The following is a 23,355-nucleotide window of genomic DNA, read 5'->3' as shown; positions in this document are numbered from 1 at the left end:
CAATCTGTGCCATTTTCACAACGAACACTTCCATCAACCAATGCTTCATGCACAGCGCTCGTGCGTAAGCGGAAACCATGACGTCACATCAGCTGTTTCGGCCCCCAGTGCAGTCTGTCGCAAGTGTAGACGTCATTTTCTTTTCAGGAATACATCACGGGTTTACTAGTAACACTATGCAGCACCTTTCATGTGCGCTAGCATCGCATGAACAGTAAGCGTGTGTCAGCTCGAGGGTTTGGAGACGCTGCTTTTGCAGAAAGTAGCAAGCCGAGCATGACGCCATGAGCTGAGCGAAGAAACGTTTGAGATCAAAGGCACCGCAGTTGAGATCAAAGGCACCGAACGGTTACATCTGTTGCCATGCAGCAGTCAGAGAGCGGCAGAGGGGCGGCGACTTCTGAAGTCCAGCTCAACGACCAGCCCAACGCGCTCATCGCGTGTAAAGTGCCCGAAGAGGTTTTTAATGAGCAGCAGCTAAAGGTAGGCGTGCACTCGCTCTGATTTTACCCCGATTATTACCCACTTTACCGCAATAGCGAGACTCGATCTGAAGCCATGTAGGACAAGCACAAACAGAAAGTGCTGTTTTTTTTATATGTGTCATGGTAATACCATGTGTTTAGACATGTACTATGGTAATGGCATTTTTTTACATGCACCTTGGTGATACCTTGTTTTTTTTGGACATGGTACTGCCATATTTTCTGAACACTGTACCATGACAAATGGTAGTTGCATATGCTCAACAGTAATACAATGTAAATGCACCAAAAAGTGCCATGTTGCAAGATGTAAATGAGTTTCAGATTTGGAGAAATGTAGCATTATATCACTTGCTCACCAGTGGATCCTCTGCAGTGAATAGGTGGCTTTAGAATGAGAGTCCAAACAGCTGATAAAAACATCACAATAATCAATAATAATAAGTAATCCACACCACTCCAGTCCATCAAATAACATTTTGAGAAGATAAAAGTGTCATGCTTATAAGAAACAAATACAAAATTAAGATGCTTTTAAAGTTCACAATCTATAAATTTGCTTCTTTCAGTGAAAAAGTGGTCTGGTCTGAATCAGGAGAGAAATCAGCACAGATCAAGGAATGTTTACAAACCAAAACAGCTCTAAACAAATATGTGGCTGGATTTGATTTTTCACTGAAAGAAGCATTATTATGGATTATGGACTCATCTTTTAGACAGAAGCTGGATCTTTTTCTTACAAACATGAAGCTTTTGGCTTCTCAAGATGTTAATTGATGGACTGGAGTGGTGTGGATTATTGTGACATTTTTATCAGCTGTTCAGACTCTCATTCTGACGGCACCGGTGTAATGTTAAATTTCTCTTGACCCACCTTCACCTGTTTTATTGGATAACTAACAGCACACTGTTTCTCCAAAAAAAAGGAGACCTGAGGTTAAATTTATGCCAGTAAGAAATTATTATCCATTGAAGTTCAAAGGATTACTCCACTTTCAGAATAAAAATGTACTGATAATTTACTGATAATTTATAAAGAAATTCATATTTTTCTCCATATAGTGCACTTCAATGGTGCTCAATAAATTGAAGGTTAAAATTGCAGTCGCAATGCAGCTTTAAAGGAGTAGTTTACTTTCAGAACAAAAAATTACAGGTAACGTACTCACCCCTTGTCATCCAAGATGTTTATGTCTTTCTTTCTTCAGTCGTAAGGAAATTATGTTTTTGAGGAAAACATTTCAGGATTTCTCTCCATATAATGGACTTCTATGGTGCCCCCGAGGTTGAACTTCCAAAATGCAGCTTCTAATGTTCACAGCTGAGCAAAACGATGGGTTATTTTCTAAAAAGAATTACAATTTATATACTTTTTAACCTCAAATGCTCGTCTTGTCTAGCTCTGTGTGTACTCTGTGTAGAGATTAAAAAGTATATAAATTGTACATTTTTTTAGAAAATAACTGTTCGTTTCGCTAGATAAGACCCTTTTTCCTCGGCTGGGATCATTTAGAGCCCTTTAAAGCTGCATTTAAACTGCATTTTGGAAGTTCAAACTCGGGGGCACAATAGAAGTCCATTATATGGAGAGAAATCATGAAATGTTTTCCTCAAAAACATAATTTCCTTACGACTGAAGAAAGAAAAACATCTTGGATGACAAGGGGGTGAGTAAATTATCTGTACATTTTTGTTCTGGAAGAGAACTAATCCTTTAATTGATGATGTTAATTACTTTTGGATTATTGTGACATTTTGATCAGCTGTTTGGACTCTCATTTTGACGGCACCCATTTACTGCAGAGCAAGTGATGTAATGCTGAATTTCTCTTTGATCTAACCTGTTTCATTAGAAAATTAAAAGCACACTTTTTCCCAATGAGAAGAAACCTGAGGTGTCACCATAGCACAAATGATTCTCCATTGAAGTTTAATATTAAGTTTGAGCAGTAGTAATTGTGATGCTCGACTCGACATCTCAGTTGGTGCTTCTATTGCTGTGATTCGTTAACCCAACACGGATCATTTTCCATCTTCTCTCTCATTTTCCATTCTAATAATATGACTATGACCCGTTGGGTTCTCTCTTTGGTGAGGTTGTTTGAAGCTTCCACAAAGCCGTGGCTTATTTTAGCTCCACACCTGCTTTACTGTTACAAAAGGACGTTCGGTGAGAAACCAAACTCCTAGAAATATCCTTGACCTCAGCTGCTCTCACAGAAAAGAAGAGCAGTTGTTGCTTTGCGTCACTGACACTGAGGTCAAAGGCCGGTCGCTGTCCTAGCCCATATTTATCTGTTGAAGCCACTTATGAAACATGAGTTTTGCATGACTTTCATCCCGGTATTGTTTAAAATCAGGCTTATTATGTAATATCGCCATTTCCAAAGAGGTCTATTTTTAGCAGGAACTTGGATTAAGTGTGGAATTTGAAACTATCCCATAAAAATAATGGAAAATGTGTTAGCTAAGAAGGCCAGGTGTCTGTCGGGCTTACTAAATTATAAATAAACAAGCTGTGCTTTTCCATAAGACGGGGCACTGCACAAATCTGATGTAAAGGTGAGGTCTTTTTATGGAGAGATTATGATATGTCTGTGATGCTTTTAATTTTAGCATCATTAAGTATGTCTGAAACCGTTTAAAAATGAATTGGTTTGTCTATGAAGTCGAGTGACTAAATTGTGATTCATTTAAATGTCATGAATTGATTAAAAGAAACCAGGTTGTGATTTTTTTCCCTGTCTATGTAAGACATGCTGAATGGTCATTTTCTATTCTGTGGGCCCTCCCTTAAAGGATAGATGATTCAGAAATGAAAATTGGCACATCTTTACAAAATCTTATGGCTTTCTGTATTCAGCAGAGCACAAAAGAAGGATGTAAAGATAGCGTGAAATTAATCCGTAAGTCTTCTGAAGTAACAAGCACTTTTTATTTCTTAACAGTATACAGTTCAAGCCTGTATTCACTCTCAAATTAAATAAAGTGAGCATTGCGTTGCCACATTTTACGTAGTTCTTTTGTTTTGCAGAAGAAAAACTATAAGAAGAGACTTTGGGTGAACTATCCTTTGTTTAGAGAACAATGACTGAGTAACCTACACTACGAATGAGTGTACATTTTTTTATGTTTTTAAGTAATCTCTTCCACTCACCAAGGCTGCATTAATTGGATTTAAAAATACAGTAAAATTCTGAAATATTATTACACATTAAAATAGCTGTTTTCTGTGTGAATATATGTTAAAATGTAATTTATTCCTGTGATTAAAGCTGAAATTTCGGCATCATTACTCCAGTCTTTAGTGTCACATGATCCTTCAGAAATCATTCTAATATGCTGATTTGCCACTCAAGAAACATTTCTGATTATTATCAATGTTAAAAACAATTATGCTGCCCGATATTTTGGTGGAAAAGTGATACATTTTGTTTTTCAGGATTCCCAGATGAATAGAAAGTTCAAAAGAACAGCATTCATTTAGTAAGAAATCTGGCTGACTTTTGAATGCTATGTTTTATGGTTAGTTATTAAACATTTCAGGTCACTTTATTCCACCAGCTTGTTTGGAAAGGTAAAGTTTCACCTGTTTCTGTGTCTTTAGTGGAAATTTCAGCCTGGTTGATGTTTGACGACTCTCAGCCAAATCCTCATTTTAATCATTATTAAAGATCCAGCAAAACACAGTGGAATTGTGAATACTTTACCTGCACCATCCAGTGTGAGGAAATGTTTAAGCTGTTCTGCATTATGGCTGACTCTGCTTTTGTTCTGGGATTGACTCTGTCCCGTATGCATGAGTGCTCTGCGTCTGTTCCTCCAGCTCAGCACCCTAAAAACCTCATGGTTCTGTGTTGTCTCTGTGGCCTTTCATAGCAGGTAACTGTATGTTTGATGTGAGGTTAGAGCTAATGCACAGATGGTGTCTCATACTATGGCTGTGTGAGCTGCAGGGCAGATGATATGAAATACTTCAGCATGTATCTACAGTATACACAATCTATTTATGCCTTTAGTACAGTAAATGCAGGATAATGGACGGTATACATTATGAATGACTCACACATTACATGCATTATCTATGCATCTTTACACAGCTGGGCTAAGGCTGCTCTGTGCCTGCTCAAAATTAAGTGTATGCAAAGCTAGACTGAATGAGGGCTGCTTTGAGCCACATCAGCTCCTAGAAGCAAAGAATACATTTTTTATGTCTAATAATAATAAACAGTCTGTCTAAAGCCACCTAAATGTCACTTCTATCCTAAAAGCACTTCTATGCCTTCTTTACTGTGTAAAGGAAGTATTAAATAAAAAGCTTGTCAAGACAAATTGGTGGGGTGTGTCTATGTCATTGCTAGGGTATTCTGGGTGGTTGCTAGGATATTGCTATGCATTTTTATTGGATGTTTGCTAGGGTGTTGCCATTTGGTTGCTAAGGTGTTCTGGGTAAGAGTTAGAAGGGTGTTGCTATGTGATCTGGGTGGTAGGCAGTTGCTAGGGTATTCTTTGTGATTACTTGGTTGTTTTGCGTGGTTTCTAGGCAGTTGCTTAAGATGGTTTCTAAGGTGTTTCTAGAGTGTTGCTATACAGTTGCTGAGGTGTTTGCTGCATGTTGATAGACTGTTGCTATGTGGTTGCTAAGATATTTTATATGGTTGCTTGGGTGTTGCTATGCAGTTACTTGGGTGTTCTGGGTGGTTTCTAGAGTGTTTAGGATGGTTGTTACTAGACAGTTGTTAGATTGCTATGGATGGTTGCTATGCAGTTGGTTAAATCTGAGTTGTTGCTCTTAGTTGCTGGTGTGTTTGGTAGACTGTTGATAGTGTTTCTATGTGGTTGCTAGGGTATTTTATATGGTAGCTTGGGTGTTGCTATGTGGTTACTTAGATGTGGTTGCTAGGACGTTGCTATGTGCTTGCTAGAGTGTTTAGGGTGGTTGTTACTGGACAGTTTTTAGATTGCTTTGGAATCTAGGGTGTTGCTATACAGTTTTGTGTGTTTGCTGGTTGGATGATAGAGTGTTGCTAGGGTGTTGCTATGCCGTTAATAGGGTGTTCTGAATAGTTTCTAGAAGGTTGCTGTGTGCTTGCTATGATGTTCTGGGTGATTGTTGCTAGGTAGCTGCAGGATCGCTCAGGATGGTTGCTATCCGGTTGCTAAGGTGGGTGGTTGCTAGGGTATTTTCTGTGGTTGCTAGAATATTGTTATGTGGCTACTAGGATATGTGGGTGCTTACTAGGTAGGTGCGCTAGATGGTTTAATTCTGTTGCTAAGTTGCTCTGGGTGGTTTTTAGGAGGTAGGGTGTTGTTTTGTGCAGTTTCTGGGATGTTTGCTATGGTTGATAGAGTGTTGCTACATAGTTGCTAGGTTGTTGCTATGCAGTTACTTGGTTGCCAGTAGTTTGCTATAAATGTTGTAATATGGTTGCTGGGCTGTTCTGGGTGGTTGCTAGGCAGTTGCTACATTGCAACACCATAGCAATCACTCTAGCCACTTTATAGCTAGAGTGTTTTGAGTGGTTGCTATGGTGTTGCAATGTAGTTACTTGGTAGCTAGGAGTTTGATAAGGTGTTACTTTGTGGTTGCTGAGCGGTGATTGCTAGGCAGTAGCTAGGTTGTTCTAAGTGGTTACTATGCTGTTCTAAGTTTTGGGTGGTTGCTAGGGTGTTTTGAATGGATGTTACTGTAGTATTCTGTGTTGTTGCTAGGGTATTGCCAAGCAGTTACTTGGGTGTTTTGAGTGGTTGCTAGGGTGTTGCTATGCAGTTCCTAGAGTGTTTTAAGTGGTTATTCTGGGTGGTTGCTGTGCAGTTTAAATAAAATATAAATATGTTGTAATAAATACAAAAAAAGTGTTAATTAAAGACAAACACAAAAGAATAAGTCTTGTAGAAGCATTATAATCAGAGTATGCTGTAATACATTTGCACCAATTTGCTACTGCTGTAATGTTGTGTTATTTAAAGCCCTGCCATTTGAAGTAGCTTAAATGTCAGTTTACTTTAATGGATCTACTGTAGATAATATGTAAATGGCTCATATGTTCCATCATCACTGTCTTCTTTGCAGCTGGATATAAATATCATTTGAGGGCTTATGTGTACCACCGCTCACATATCAGTACAACTATCCGCTGTCTCACCTCCACTGCTCTTTGCATAACACCCATCTACTGTCTGCTTCCCTTTGCATTTTTTCCATCACCTTATTTCGGTTTCATATTTCCATTTTTCCATTGAGTCAGAGATGCGCCGTCCTTTCGCAGCGAACACACAAACTGCTGATCGGTGTAATCTTTAAACAAGACTGACAGGTTACTATCTAACCATGCAGTCTTTACCATCAACACATTCACACACACAAACAATAGTGAGCTCAAACAGTCAGCTTGTTTTTTGTTGCCGCTTGATGTATATGGTTCCCACGGTAAGAGAAAACACAGAAATAGGAGGGAATTTTAAAAAAGTGTTGTACAGACCTGGAAAAGTCACAGAAATGTTACATTTAGTAGTCCTAAAAATATTTAAAGCCTTAAAAATTGCATAAAATAAAGCTTGTTTACAAGCTATAGTGATGTCTGATTTGAGTCAGTTCAATTTAATAAACCAGGTCACAGAATTAATTATTGTCAAATTGGTCAGAATGATTTTAACTGGTGAAAACGTATACAATGTTAATAATGATAATATACCAGTCTACTACCAAAATACTGATGACCAGCTTACAATGGATTCAGGATAACACATAACATCAAATATACAGAAATATACAGCACCTTAATAACAGAAAATGTAATGCAAATCACTCTAATGTATATTATTGATAAGAAAAAAATAGCAGAAGTATTTTAATAATATAAATATAAAATAATAATATGTAATATTTCACGTCAGGATTTCTGGAAATGTCCATTTACTGTGTAAATTATATGGTAAATCAGGTGCAAAATCTTAAATTTGACATTATTTATTACTGATTTTCTCCATAGATGGTAAGGTTACTTATAGTTAACTTTAGTTTAATTTATTTGAATTTTTTTACCAATTTTTGTAAATGTTCTTTTACTGTTTGTTACTATTTTAAATGGTAATTCACTTGGAAAAACTATAAATTTGACAGTATTTTACAAGTACAATTGCATGTAATGTTAGGTTATTTTTATGATTTTACGAATTAACACGTTTTTACCAATTACTGGGAATATCCTTTGACAATTGTAATTAACTTGCAAAACCCATGAATTTCCATTAATTTACAGTAAAATTACATATAATACAATGTTAAACTATTTACAGTTTTTTTTGCCATACATGATAGTTACTTAGTTAACCAATTAACAAGTTACCAGGGTTTTAACCATTTTAACCACGTTTATACTATTTTTTTAAATGTCCTTTTACAGTTTTTTTTTACTGTAAATTCACTTACAATTCACTTGCAAGACCCACAAACATGCATTATTTTACAGTAAAATGACACAATACAATGTTAAACCCAATGTTAAATGTCCTTTTACTGTTTTTCCACTGTTAATAAAACAAAAGCATAAATTTGACGGTATTTTACAGTAAAATTGCATGCAGTGTTAAACTATTTATATTTTTTCCACTGTGTATAGTAAAGTCACTTAAAGTTAACCAATTAACTTTAGTTTTAACCATTTTTGGGAATCTTTTACTGTAAATTATTATTATACACTTGCAAAAATGATACATTTTACAGCATTAACAGTAAGAATTACGGTAACACTTTACAATAAGTTTCGATAAGGAACTAAGAATGAACAATACTCCTACAGCATTTATTAATCTAGGTTATTGTTAATTTCAGCATTCACTAATGCATTATTAAAACCACAAGTGTTTTGTTAACATTAGTAATGCACTGTGAACTAACATGAACAACTGTGAACGACTATTTTTTAATTAGCTAACATTAACAAAGATTAGTAAATAGTGAAATAAATGTATTGCTCATTGTTTATTCCTGTTAGTTAATACATTATAGTGTTAACAAACGACACCTTATTGTACGTATAATGTGATGTTAAACCTGATTTAACAATGCATGGCAAGCTTACTTAAGAAGGGTAGACAATTACCTGCATTTTAACAGTGTTTTCCTGTGAAAGTTACAAACGGCTTTGGAATCCTTGCTTTTGTAGTCAGATTATTGTGAAATACTTTTGGTATCAGGTGCAGTTCCTGCTTCAAAAACAGGTGACGCTTTGTGCGTTAGTAATGTCACCTTGTCACATAATCATAATTACTGATTAGAAAGTGTTTCAATTACATATGGAAAAGTGAGAGACAATAGGATTGCCAAGGCCTTGTGGAAACATGCTGAAGGCAGTGATGAGGATGTTGGACCGCGGCCCACAGCTGAATGATGTCATGAGTTTCCAGTTCCTCATTAGGATTAGTCAGCAATGAAGAGTGAGAGACAGTCAGTCAGACAGAGAGAGAGAGAGAGAGAGAAGTGAAGGGAGGGACTGAAGGTTAGGAAGAGGGAGGCGGTGCTCAACACTATCAGCTCTACTATAAGCAGCAGCAGATAAACCAGTGACCTCGCTGCACTGCTGATCGCACGCTAAAAACTTTGGAGGAATCGCATGTAATTTGCGCAGTCTCTCATTCTTCGAAAGCTAAATTATGCATCTTAAGACCACAAAGTGCAATAACTTCTGCCTGGTGGCCACAACGGTGGACCATGAGATATTCAGTCGGCAACTCATTCGGGTAAGACTGATCGTTGTCAGAGTCAATGTTTATTGTCATTCGGATGCATTTCTCTTTCAGGTGCTGGTGATATTCTGGTGCATCGTTTTTTGTTTTTACATTTGGTGTTGCTTACAGACTTGGCTTCTTTCATTAAACTAATCTGGTCTTGTTGGTCTGCTGATCTTCAGTTCTTACTTTTCCAGCCTGTTTGCTATAGAGACTATCTTCAAGAAAAGGATTAGAGGCTTGAAGCTTGAAACAGAATGCTTTGTTTACATGTTTTATTCAGCTGATTTGTGTTTTTGAGTTTAGGGTTAGCATGATTTATGACTGTAAAGACTTTTATAGTGTTCCAAAAGATTTTTATCTCAAATAAATTTGGCTCTTTTCAACTTTATATTCATCTGGGAATCCTGAAAAATAAATGCATCACAGTTTTCACAAAACTATTGTGCAGCACAGCTGTTTTCAACAATGATAATAATCAGAAATGTTTCTTGAGCAGCAAATCAGCATTTTAGAATGATTACTAAAGAATCGTTTGATTGATTGACACTGTCGTAATGATGCTGAAAATCCAGCTTTGATCACAAATTTTTTTCTTTTTTCAGCATAGATTTACATAGCAAACAGCTGTTTAAAAATTTAATAATAATATTTCACAACTTTACTATATTTTTGATCAAATTAATGCAGAAGTTAGAAGAAAAACCCACAAACTGCTGTAACTAGTGAGAAATCCAGTATTTAGTGAGATGACAAAAATGTTGCTGTCTTAATAAATATTGAATTTATTGCATGCTACAGCAGTCCCAGCAGGATTTTCTGTTAATTCATTAAACCACATTCAGTTCAATCTACACAAGAATGGTTTTACAAATGATTTTCGTTCCACTCAATTTCATGATTGAAACCTGTAGGTTGTTTATTTTCCTTTCATGATGTTTGCAACCCACTTGTAATATGTTTTTCTATGGTGGGAATTGTGCTTTTTTCTATATTTCTTCATCAAGTGCAAGTGTGATCGTCTGATTTGATCTCCGTCCAGTTATTTGACATGGTTTTCCTCTTTTTGCATCATCAGGAGCAGTTCGAGGCTTTGTTCCGTGCGTTTGATCCAGGCACGTCATTCCAGTTCTTCAAAAGCTTCAGACGGGTTCGCATCAACTTCACCGATGCGTTGGCGGCAGCCGAGGCCCGAGTCAAGCTCCATAAGAGCGACTTCAATGGAAAGGAGATGCGCCTGTATTTCGCTCAGGTAAATAACCCTCGCAAAGAAGTGTTACACGGTACTCCAACGTGCTTTAAAGACTAGCTTTTTGATTAGTGATGAGAGCATTTTATTAAATAAATCAACAAAGATTCATGGTCGTACATCTTCAAGGAATGGTTCAACCAAAAATGAAAATTGAATGAAAAATGAATCTGCCTTCATGCCATTCAGGATATAGATTAGATTTTGTCATCAGAGTTTAAAAATGTAGCATTGCATCATTTGCTCAGTAATGGATCCTTTGCAGTGAATGGGTGCCGTCAGAATGAGAGTCCAAACAGCTGATAAAAACATCACTCGAGTCCATCAGTTAACATCTTGAGAAGACAAAGCTGAAACAAATGCATCATTACGTTTTTAACTAAAATACGAGTCTATAATCCAAAATAACATTTCCTCTAGTGAAAAAGTGGTCTGGTTTGAATCAGGAGAGAAATCTGCACAGATCAAGTGCCGAAAACAGCTCTAAACAAATATAAGGCTGGTTTTTGATGTGAGAGCACCTTTTTGAGTGCTGAACTATTTATATATCAGCAACATATGCTGTATATACAGCTAGTAAGATTTCTTTAAAAAAAAAAAAAAAAATTATCAAGCAAGGATGCAATCAAAAATAATCAAAAATACAGACATTTACTCCGTGGATCAAATGTTTGGAATAATTAATTTTTAAAATAAGTCTTTTTTGCTCAACATTGCTGCATTTATTTGATCAAAAATAGTAAAAATTGTCAAATATTATTACTACTAAAAATTTAAGATGTTTTGTATGTGATTATCTGTTAAAATGTAATTGTTTACTCTGATCAAAGCTGGATTTTTTTTAAGCAGTAATCGACCTATATTGATTTTTTTTTAGAACCGATACTGATTATTTGCATTTTTATGTGCCCAGTAACCGATATGCAGAACCAATGTTTATTTATGTTTATAAAGTAAAAAAAAAACACTGAGTGAAGTCAATACTTGCTTTGATTGTTCCTCCTTTCAATCATCTTTAAAAAAAAATGTTGAAAATTAGCAGTCTGTCATGTTAATTTTAATATTCATATTGCAACAATAATTTTTTTTTATTAACGCTTCCTCCAGTGAAAAAGTGGTCTGGTCTGAATTAAGGAGAGAAATCTGCACAGATCAAGCAGCGTTTGACCAAACGGCTTTAGCTCTAAACAAATATAAGGCTGGATTTTAATGTGAGAAACAACAGAAAATTGATTTTTTTTTTTTTTTTTTTTTTTTTTTTTACTGGAGGAAACGTTATTATGGATTATAGACGTCTTAATGATGTTTTTAAACATCTTAATTTCTTACAACATGCAGCTTTTGGTTTCTCAAGATGTTAACTGATGGACTGGAGGGGTGTGGATTACTTGTGGATTATTGTGATGTTTTTATCAGCTGTTTGGTCTCTCATTCTGACGGCACCCATTCACTGAAGAGGACCCGTTGGTGAGCAAGTGATGGAATGCTAAATTCTTTCCACGTCTGATGAAGAAACAAACTCATTTACATCTTGGATTTACTGAGGGTGAATAAATGTTCACCCTCATTTTTGGATTTGATTCTCAAGAATGCATGAACTGGTAAAAATGTACTTCTTGAATGCAGTGCGAGTCACTTTGGATAAAAGCATCTGAAATATAAATGCAAACGATTTGTTTCCATTTCCATTCCCATACAGTCAGTACATATCGGCAGTCCTCATCTTGAGCCTCCAAAACCAGAGAAGCAGTTCCTTATCTCTCCTCCAGCGTCGCCCCCTGTAGGCTGGGCGCAGTCGCAGGATGCTACTCCCGTCATCAACTACGACCTGCTGCGTGCTGTGTCTAAACTAGGACCAGGTATAACCTATTTACCTCATTTCCATGGTATACCTTGAGACTAAAAGCTTTTTGAGTGCTGAACTATATATATCAACATATGCTGTATATATGACCAGTAAGATTTCTTTAGGGAAATAAATATTTTTTATCAAGCAAGGTTGAAACAGCACTTTACTGTTGTTCTGTAAAATAAAATAACAAAGTGAGACAAAAATAATAATAACAATAATTACAACAGCTTTATTAATACATTTATTATAACATTTACACATAGTGTTTAAATTAGGATCTGTAATCTGTTTAAATCTGGGATCTGTTTAAAAAAAAGTCTTTTCTGCTCAGCACGGCTGCATTTATTTGTACGTTAAACACATGCCTGATTCAAGAAGGGAGTCTAAAAAAGGCCAAAGAATCTTATTTTACTAACTTATTAATTTGAAGTTAAATTGTGCTTTGTTTGGTAGGCTATAATGTCTACTAGAATGTTAAAAATGGTCAGTGTTAAGCAGAGTATGTGAGCGGAGCGGTGTGATTTTGAATGGAGGGAGGAGCGGATTTTTGAAAAGTCACTCGCTCCAAGAGCGCTCCACCACCGCTCCATCATGAGTACAATTCATGCCAACTGTCCATAATATAACTGCATATTAAGCAAGAATTCACATATTAAACATATTTATCTAGCTTGATAGAGATGGATCACTCAAATCAGAAAGAATGTGAAGGCTATGATGACAGCAATGGACATGAGCAGTAAATTATAGTTCACAAGGAATTGGTTTGTTCCTTATAGATACTGAATATTTTCAGGTGAAAGCATGACAGGTACAACACTTATTCACACGCAATCGCTCTGTCAATAATGCATTAAAACAAATGTAGTGGTATCCGATTTCGAATGAGCAGAAATCTCTAAGAAATGCAGCGATCCGTAGGTAAAATAACTGAACTGCAAAAAGCAGCAATTACACTATTTTAATGCTGACAATGTTATTAGATTTGCATGTGGAAGGAACAAAGTTTGCACACTAGTGTTCCAAACTCTCTTGTTATTTTATTTTATTATATGTTATGAACAGGACTGTTATATTTCAAACATACTGAAATTTTTTTTGACGCGGAGCAGTGTTTCTGATATCAGTGAGCGAGGAGTGGAGTGGGAGCGGGAAATGTTGAACCCAGAGCGGAGCTATTATTAAATGCAAAGAGCGCGGAGGGAAAATTGTTGCCGCTCCACTCTGCTCACATACTCTGGTGTAAATGTTTTTAAATTGTTGTTTTGTAATTGATTTTTTTCTTTGAAAAAAAGCCAGACAAAACTGTATATAGCACATTTTGGCTATTTAATTGATGCAATGATGAAAAAATGAGCAAAGTTCATGGTGAAAAAAAAAAAAGAAAAATCGTGTTCGGTAATCAGCCTTCAGCCGAGTGTTTCATTTTGTTTGGTTTTGGCTTCGGCCAAGAATTTTCATTTCGGTGCATCCCTATTACAAAACCGATATCCGATTATGGTAAAATGCTTAAATATCGGTAAACCGATATATCGGTCAATCTCTAGTCTTAAAGGAGTAGTTCACTTTCAGAACAACAATTTACAGATAATTTTATCACCCCCTTGTCATCCAAGATGTTTATGTCTTTTTTTCTTCAGTCGTCAAGAAATTATGTTTTTTGAGATAAACATTTCTGGAAATTTCTCCATATAATGGACTTAAATGGTGCCCCGATTCTTGAATCTTCAAAATGCCGTTTAAATGCAGTTTAAATGCAGCTTCAAATGGCTGTAAACGATCCCAGCCGACGAATAAGGGTCTTGTCTACCGAAACGTTCGGTCATTTTCTTCGAAAAATATATTTTTATATACCTTTTAAGCACTGAAACTCGTCCAGCACTAGAGTTTGTAGTGCGCGTTTACATACTCACGTCGAAAGGTCACGCGTGACGTATGCGAAACTAAAGACCCAGTGTTTACAAAGCGAACTTGAGAAGAGAGAAGTGCAGTGCAATCAAATACTCTTTAGCAACAAGGTACAACATAAAGTACAACGATGTCGGACGACTTTGAAGCTGGAGGAGCACATGAGATGGAGTTTTTCACCGTTTCCTACCTTTTTGAGCCGGAATACACAAATGATGAACTCTGTCAGAGAGAGAAAACTGCGACAGCCGCGGCGGCGACACAAGCCTCGGGAAGACCGCGTTCAAACGAGACGAGATGGTGGTGCAAGTGTGGAAAATGCCAGCCATTTCCAGTGGAGCAGGAATCTCAGTGCTGTCACGACTGGACCACATCTGTTCCACTGTTACAAACAATCGGCGAGTCAGGTGATGGGACTGCTTCAATCATTCGCTGCGATGCAGAGCACGGTGGACACAGTACGTAAAGTCAGAAATGCGCACTACAAGCCCTAGTGCTGGACGAGTTTCAGTGCTTAAAAGGTATATAAAAATATATTTTTCTAAGAAAATGGCTGAACGTTTCGGTAGACAAGACCCTTTTTCGTCAGCTGGGATTGTTTACAGCCATTTGAAGCTGCATTTAAACGGCATTTTGAAGATTCAAAAATCGGGGCACCATTTAAGTGCATTATATGGAGAAATTTCCAGAAAAGTTTATCTAAAAAAAAAAAAAAAAATTCTTGACGACTGAAGAAAAAAAGACATAAATATCTTGGATGACAGGGGGGTGAGTAAATTATCTGTAAATTGTTGTTCTGAAAGTGGACTACTCCTTTAAGTGTCACATGATCCTTCAGAAATCATTCTACTATGCTGATTTGCTGCTCAAGAATAATTTCTGATTATTATCAATTTTGAAAATCTGTTTTTATGTTTTTTTTTTTTAGGTGAGCAATACGAGCTCCACTCTGGAACCACCAACACGCCCAGTGTGATCGTACATGTGTGTGAGGACGACAGCTCCGAAGGCGAGGACGAGACAGCAGAGGGCAGCAAGCGCACACGCCCCAAGATCATCCAGACCCGTCGCCCGGACTACGTCCCGTCCGTCAACCAGTGAGCGGGTAATTCTGGGCCGTTTCATCTTCGCGACCAACACTGGAATAACTAGGAAGCATGCGGTCATGCAGTTCGTCATCCTCGCCACCGGGGAGGCCGGCGAGCGCCAAATCCTCTTCCTAGTTAGCGAGGGAGTCGACCATCCTCATAATCTCGCGTTTCATTTCTTAACATCCATCTCCGATGGAGTCAGGGACTTTGAGGACTTGGGAGAGTTTCTCTCGTTTTACGAATGTCATTATTTGCTTGACGTCACAACTGTGTATTTTAATAATCCGAGAGAAGAGCGACGGAAATATCCGAAGGGGTTTTCGCTTAGCACAAACGAACTGAACGTCGTGTCTGAAGTGTGTATCGTTCGAGGCCACTAACATGTACTCATCGTCATTATCATGTATCGTCTCTACGTTTAGTCAGTTAAGCACTCGTACAGTCTTTGAAAAGTCATTATTGTTGCTGAAGTTCTTCACGAGCTCCTCCAAGTATTATGCACTTTAAAAATAGAGCCTTATAATGTGGTAAACTGACAACAACATGAAGTACTTGTCTTTGTATATCGAGCGCAACTGTGAATGTTGACTTTTTCTGCCTTGGTAACGCAAGTGTTGTTCCTGTTCTTTTTCTTCATCTGTCACAACATTTGATTTGATGCAAAAAAGTATTTGACATAATTGGCTCTATGTATAAACTAAACAAAATTACATTGAAGAAAAATGTTGTCGAAAATTTCACACCTACAAAGAAATTGCAAGTCACACATAAAATTAAATGTGAAATTTTGGTATTTTCTTGTAAAATGTGCTCAAAAGATTACAGTGACATAAATAGTTGACTGTATGTGTAAATAAAACAAATTAAATACAATTTAAATAAAAAAATATGGTTCAGATTTTGGTTCGAATTCGATTAAAAAACTATTTTTACTGTATTACAAATATAAGTGAATTAAAAGTGAAATTTTAAAAGTCATTTTCAACAGCCATTTTAGAATTTTTTAATGTACTCAAAATTGTTTTAAAATCATTTTTACAGTTAAATAATTGGCTGTATGTATAAATTGAAATGAAAATAAAATATTGACTATAAATAATTGACTGTACATCAAAGAAAATTGGTGTAGATACAATTTTCACTCAAACAAACAGTTACAAAGAAACAAGTAATGCATTAAATTAAATGTGAATTTTTGAAGTAGAAAAGCTTAAAATTGGTGAATCTCTGTGCATCCAGAGCAGAATTCAGCCATTAATCTGAACAATTTTAAAATCCTTTTTTCTTTTAACAACCCTAATCAGTCAGCTTGGGGAAAATGAATGTGATTCCTCTGGCAGACGTCCACTGTTGCGCTCTGTGACTTTGTTAAATGAACCGCTCTGTTGTGCTCTACTGTCTTTGGAGATGTTGTCCTCTTTTCCATTACTGTAGGAGACGTTCTACTGTCAACCAGTGATTTTGAGCAACTATAACATACTGTGTATATTTGATGTATTTGAATGTAGCCAATATCTTGAAAAAGCTTGAGGATTTCTATCAACGACAACAACAAAAATCTTATTCATTAGGTAGCAAGGATATGGAGGGAGGAGGCATTAACCTACCTTTAATAAAACTATCTTGACCAAAGAACTGGATCTAGTGTTTATTCATGTTGTATGAACCAATCTTTGACCTTTGACAAACAGGAGTAGAAAATTCATCTAAATTCACTGCATTTAAAAAAAATCTTCTAAATAGGAGATTTTCCAACTTTAATTTCTCATTTCTTTAAGCTATGTGGATATGAACCAAATGACATCAGGTTCAGAGTCGCTCTGTCGTTGGCTATTGCTTATTTTCTGGCTGATAATGCAGGATCAGCAGCTTAAGAATGATCTGCTTCATAATTAAAATTGCTTTTGAATGATGTCAGGACAGCAAAATACATCAGCCAATGATGCTTTAAACTTTCTAGAGTTTCTTCTAAATGTGCTTATGTGTTCCTGAAAATGCAAATAATTTATCTGCCTGTTATTTCACCACAAAGAAAAATATTTTACAATGTATAAAGATTTGCATTGTGACACTTTTAATGAATCAGTATAGATATATGCTGCCGCACAAAAGTTTGGGATCAGTAAGACATGCAGTGTTTTTTGAATAAGTCTCTTATGCTCATCAATTTATCAAACAATACAGAGAAATGCAAATACTGCAAAATGTTATTACAATATAAAATAATGGTTTCTATTTAAAATGTGCATACATTTTTGTGATGCAAAGCTAAATTTTCATCAGCCATTACTTACATGATCCTTCAGAAATCATTATTATTAAAATTATCATTGTTGGCAACAGTTGTGCTATACCAAACATTTTTTGGAACATGTGATCCTTTTTTAGGATTTGTTGATGTTGATGAATAAAAAGTTAAAAAGATAAGCATTTAGTCACTTTTTATCAGTTTAATTTCTTTCAAAAAAGAAAGAATAAAAATTGACTGACCCCAAACTTTTGAACAATAGTGTATATTGTTAGAAAAGATTTATATTTTAAATAAATGCTGCTCTTTTTACATTCTTATTGATCAAAGAATCCTGAAAATCCTGATTTAGTGTTTTTAAAAATATTAAGCAAGAAATTGTTTCCAGCACTGATAATAAATCAGTATATTAGAATGATTTCTGAAGAATCATGTAACGCTGAAGACTGAAGTAATGATGCCGAAAATTTAGTTTTGTTCACAGAAATAAATTAGATTTTTAATGTATGTTAAAATAGAAGAACGGTTTTTTTTTCTTCTGTATTTTTATTTCTTACTGATCCCAAACTTTTGAGTGGTAATGCAGGTAGGATTATATATGATCTATATATGTATGTTTGCATGTCAATCATGTTGGAGTATATTGTATAAACGTATAAAGTATAATGTAAAATATTCGATAATTAAAGAAATTAAAATATTTAATAAATAAGATTGTGTATAATATTCTACTTCTGGTTCTGGGGTGAAATATCCTCTAGATTTATCCAAATGTAATCGAATTTCATAAACTGATTTTGGTTCCAGGTTTCAAAACCTCAAGCATGTTAAACACGGTTTCATCTACATTAAGTGTCATTTCTAGCAGGTTCTTTTCCAGAAGGCATGAGGTATAGGTTAACAGATCGATGTAACCTTGTCCTGCTCATATTTCAGTTCTGCAGCAACAAGAGGATCTTTATAGCAACACCTGCTGGTCATGCATGGAACTCTTTACATAATACAAGTACATCCAGAAAAATATGATGATGTCTTTTATACCCAGTTTATTATACAATACATATATCCATAATTCTGAACTATTTCAATTATGAACACAGAATAAATGGATATAGATATAAAAAACATTTTTATTTACAAACATCAGAGATAATAAATAAAAACGGCATATAAAAAACAAGACTTGTGCAGCAGTCCATGTTGTGTAGTTGAACGATAGACGGATACATCTGCTTTAACATCTGAATCCACACATCACACTGACAGCACTCCTGCAACACAAACACAGCATTTAACAGACTATCACATGCTCACATTTGTCTTCACATGTCAATGGCTCGTTTATTCACCCGTTTTTCCCACACGTCAGTCGTCCTTCTTGTTATCGATGAGCTCCTGCGTTTGCAGGGCGAGCTGCTTCTTCTTCTCCATCTGCAGTTTCAGAGCAGCTTCTGCTTTCTTACTCTGGTAGATCTTCGCTCCAGCAAACGCCAAACACAACACGAGCGTCTTCAGTGCCAGGATGTACAGCAGCACCGGCACATTATCCAGAGCCTGAGAACACACGCTTATAAACATGAGTATGACAATCACAACTAGGGAAGCACCAAAATGAAAATTCTTGGCCGAAAGCAAAAACCAAAGTGAAACACTGGGCCGAAGTGTTTTCCCCACATTTTTTTTTTTCACCATTGCATAAATTAAATAGACAAAATGTGCTTTTTACAGTTTTGTCTTGCTTTTCAAAGAATTAAAAATAATTACAAAACAACAATTTAAAAATATTTACTTAACACTGAAGATTTTTAACATTCTAGTAGACATTATAGCCTACCAACAAAGCACATTTTTACTTAAAATTAATAAGTTAGTAAAATTATACTTTTTTTTTAGACATTTTTAGACCCCCTGTTTAAATCAGGCATGTGCTTTTTTTAATGTACAAATAAATGCAATCTTGCTGAACAGAAGTGACTTTTAAAACATTACAAAATTACAGATCCAAATATGAACACGATTTGTAAATGTTCTAATAAATGTATTAATAGAGCTGTTGTAATGATGTTATCATTATCTGTGTATTACTTTATTTTATTTTACAGAACAACAGTAAAATTACAATACTAACATTTATGAATGTTGACTTTTATTTTGGCGGAAACACGCAAGAAGACCTCAGTCCTACTTTTTGCTGACAGCAGCAGACCCCTGGCTAAGGGTTATAATACAAGAGTATAATACAATAACCAACAACCACCCCTTCCTCTTCTGATTAAAGACATGTGCTGTGGTACTAAATAGTCTCTCGTTGTCTTTTCGGACAGTTTTAAATGCTTCCACACCGCAGACATATTTGCTGCATTAGTGCGCACCTCTATTTGATCGCATCATGTCATTATTCAGTCTTTTCGCTTATTCCGAACACCGAAAGAGCTTTTTTTTTTTTGCTATTTTCAGCTGAATTATTTCGGTGGCTGAACATTCGGTGCATCCCTAGTCACAACACAAGAAACCCCTTTAATAACTCTAAAATCATCATAACTGAATATGCAATCTCATTAAAAAATATATTGCATAGTAAGTTACTTTAATCGTTCCGTTTGATGCAGTGTTGGTATTGCTAACTAAAAATTTGTATTTGCATTTTTATTTACAGTGTATATAATTTCAGTCATTGAAATAAAGCTCAAATGAAGTACCATAAATATTAAATATTAGCTCAAAGTAGAAATGTTGCCTTGTTTAGGTAGTAAAAGTATTAAAACTGAAACAGAAATTAAAGCTTAATTGAAATGTTTCATAAACAAAAAAAAAATAATGATAAATGCACATAACAAATTTATTAAAACTTATATCAAGTACTGAAAATATAGAAAACATTACACAACCGTATATAAATAATACTAAAATAACACTGGTTTGATGACAGTGGTGACTGATACTAAAGTGATACATGCTTTAATATATTGAAAAAATATATATATATATATATATCACAAAAAGTAAATCATAATTTGTTTGCTTTTATGACAAAATTACTATTACGCGAAGACAAATGTAATATTTTACTACTTAAGTTTTTCTTTTGCTAAAAATTAAAGACAAAAAAATGCTTTCTTGTGAATATTGTTTTATATAATACTTAATATCACTTTCCATTCTGTTATCCATTTTTGACTCTGGACCACAAAACTAGTCTTAAGTAGCATGGGTATATTTGTAGCAGTAGCCAAAAATACATTGTATGGGTCAAAATTATCGTTTTTTTCTTTTATGCCAAAAATCAATAGGATATTAAGTAAAAATCATATTCCATGAAGATACTTTGTAAATTCCCTACTGTAAATATATCAAAACTTAATTTTTGATTAGTAATATGCATTGCTAAAAACTTCAATTGGACAACTTTAAAGGCAATTTTCTCAATATTTAGTTTTTTTTTTGTTTTGTTTTGTTTTGTTTTTTTGCGCAAATATGCACCCTTTTTAGCATATTATCTCGGCCAAATATTGTCCTATCCTAACAAACCATACATCAAATGGAAATCTTTCAGATGGTGCTTAAATCTCAACCTTAGGACTGGTTTTGTGGTCCAGGGTTACATTTATTTATTTATTTTGAAGGAGACCCTTGTCATAATGATCCTGCAGGAAGTGACATCATTCAGTGAAAGGAAATGAACAACAGCACACACATTAGTAAGTATCAGTGGATTTGATAGATTTCTGCAATATTTTGTGGCTTTACGTGAATATAAGAATGCAAGAATTGTGTGAGAAACTCACTTTATTAATATCCAGTTTATTGCATTTTCATTATTCATTAGAACTGGAGTGTTTAGACAAACTTGAAGTGTTTGAGTTTGACCAGATCATATTTCAGAAAATCAACTATATGCTTTTCTGGAAATACTTATTATAAAAGCCAAGTTAGTTTAAGGTTCTACTTAAAAGGAACCAACTATGATTAGCACTGTAAATGTTTGTACAGCACAATACTGACTCCTGCAACTATTTGTAGAGGTCTATAAAAAGCATTATTGTCACAGACAGGACTGCCCTAAAAGAAGACCTTCCTTCCCCCACTTCCTCAGTTTTGAGATTTATCTAGAAGTGTCTGCTGGGCTGATAGTGTTTGTGCATGACAAGAGCAGCTGCTCTCTCTCTCTCTCTCTCTCTCTCTCTCTCTCTCTCTCACACACACAAACACAAACACAAGTGTTCATTATAATATAGTGCTGTTCGTTGAAAAAGACACTTATTTTTTTTTTCTTAAAGATGTATACCATTATTATATGTTTTGAACACAATATCAGGTTTTTAAATGTTTACCGTGACAATAACATGTTTTAGACAGATCATAGTAGGCTACTACTGGTACTCTTGTAAGTGGGTCCATCATATAAAAGGCATGTCAACACATTTAAAATAGAAACACTGGTCTAAATATTACCACACACACGTGTTTACAAAGGACTCAAGTGTACGGCAAAGAATGCTGTAGTTTCACAATAATGTGGTATTGCTAGTAAATGCCCAAAACATGGTATTACCATTGTACTTTTTGTTAATGTAGCGACTGTATGCTATTACTAACGAGATACTGACACAATAGATTTGTCAAATATATCGTGATGTTTTGCATTCGACTTACCTTCCAGTTGATCATGATGGTGCTTTATTGTGTAGAACGAAGGTAAATCTGTCCGACACTAAACTCAACTCGAGCTTTTTCTATTTGTTCGCCACATGGGTCAGTAAAATTACCTCTGGAGGCGTGTCGAAAAAAAAAAAACACAAACCGAATTAATGGATAGAACGGAAACGAATATGAAACCGAATTCTAAAGTGGGCGGAGCTTAGCTGCCCGGAAGTTGTCTCAAAATGGTCAGGATCAGCGGTGTAAAAATGGATCTAGCCGATTTCTCGTATCAAACAAGGTTAAAGACATTTCCTTTACAGAATATATCCGACTAAGCTTTATTTAACTGAATTTACAAGATATAGACGGTGTAGCATTTGCAAACACATGAGTGCTCATCATTTATTTTGAAACTAACTTATGTCTTTTTTTGTTGAAATGTTCTTGATTTTATTGCTGACAGTGTTGACTAAAATATTATTTAACGGTGGAAAGATGTTCTTTTAAGAATTATCGAAAACTCTAGAGATAAACAGACCCACACGTTTTATTTTTTTATTTTTTTGTTTAATTTCTTTATTTTAATGGCCAAAATTCATATGTCATAAATGTAAAATGTCAGGTAAAAATACATGTTTTATTGCATTTAAACATGAAGTGAGACCATATTGCCCTCAAAGAAACAAAAAGCTATGCGAATTGTGCAAGCCTGTACATCCTTTAATGCATTTCTATGAAATTGTTTATATCTCCCCCTAGCTTTGAGATTTCTTTTGCATTTGTTGGAATTGACTTTTATTGAATGTTTTGACATTGTTCATTAAAAAAAAGAAAAGAAAAAGAAAATGGATCTAGCCGTAATAAACTGGATTTTCTAATTTAAATATAAGGAAAGGAAAGGAAAGGAAAGGAAAGGAAAGGAAAGGAAAGGAAAGGAGGTGAAGTGAGGCCAAGTATGGTGACCCATACTAGGAATTTGTGCTCTGCATTTAACCCATCCAAGTGCACACACACAGTAGTGAACAAGTCCGACTCTCTAACCATTAGACCACGGCTGCCCAATATGATATGCACTTGCAATTTTTTTAATTAGAAAGTACAATATTATAGGCTAGGCCTACATATAATGATCTATTAATTACAATTATTCA

The 23,355-nt window shown here is 35.3% G+C and overlaps 1 protein-coding gene across 2 annotated transcripts; it reads left to right on the top strand.

Annotated features, from left to right (window-relative positions):
- Positions 1-108: 108 nt before the first annotated feature.
- LOC141336489 (calcipressin-1-like) lies at positions 109-16,950 on the top strand. Of its 2 annotated transcripts, none has more exons than XM_073842138.1 (4): positions 109-483; positions 10,294-10,467; positions 12,164-12,323; positions 15,153-16,950. In XM_073842138.1, the coding sequence occupies exons 1-4, from the start codon at positions 364-366 to the stop codon at positions 15,323-15,325; spliced, it is 627 nt and encodes a 208-aa protein (XP_073698239.1). In that variant the 5' UTR covers positions 109-363; the 3' UTR covers positions 15,326-16,950. The 2 variants fall into 2 exon arrangements, with proteins under 2 accessions (XP_073698239.1, XP_073698240.1); XM_073842139.1 differs by lacking the exon at positions 109-483 and adding an exon at positions 9,026-9,227.
- The last annotated feature ends 6,405 nt before the right edge of the window (positions 16,951-23,355 follow it).

This window comes from Garra rufa, chromosome 6, assembly GCF_049309525.1.
Source record: "Garra rufa chromosome 6, GarRuf1.0, whole genome shotgun sequence".
Taxonomy (NCBI): domain Eukaryota; kingdom Metazoa; phylum Chordata; class Actinopteri; order Cypriniformes; family Cyprinidae; genus Garra; species Garra rufa.
The sequence above is the reverse complement of the archived record's forward strand: the minus strand, read 5'-3'. Positions and strand labels throughout refer to the sequence as shown.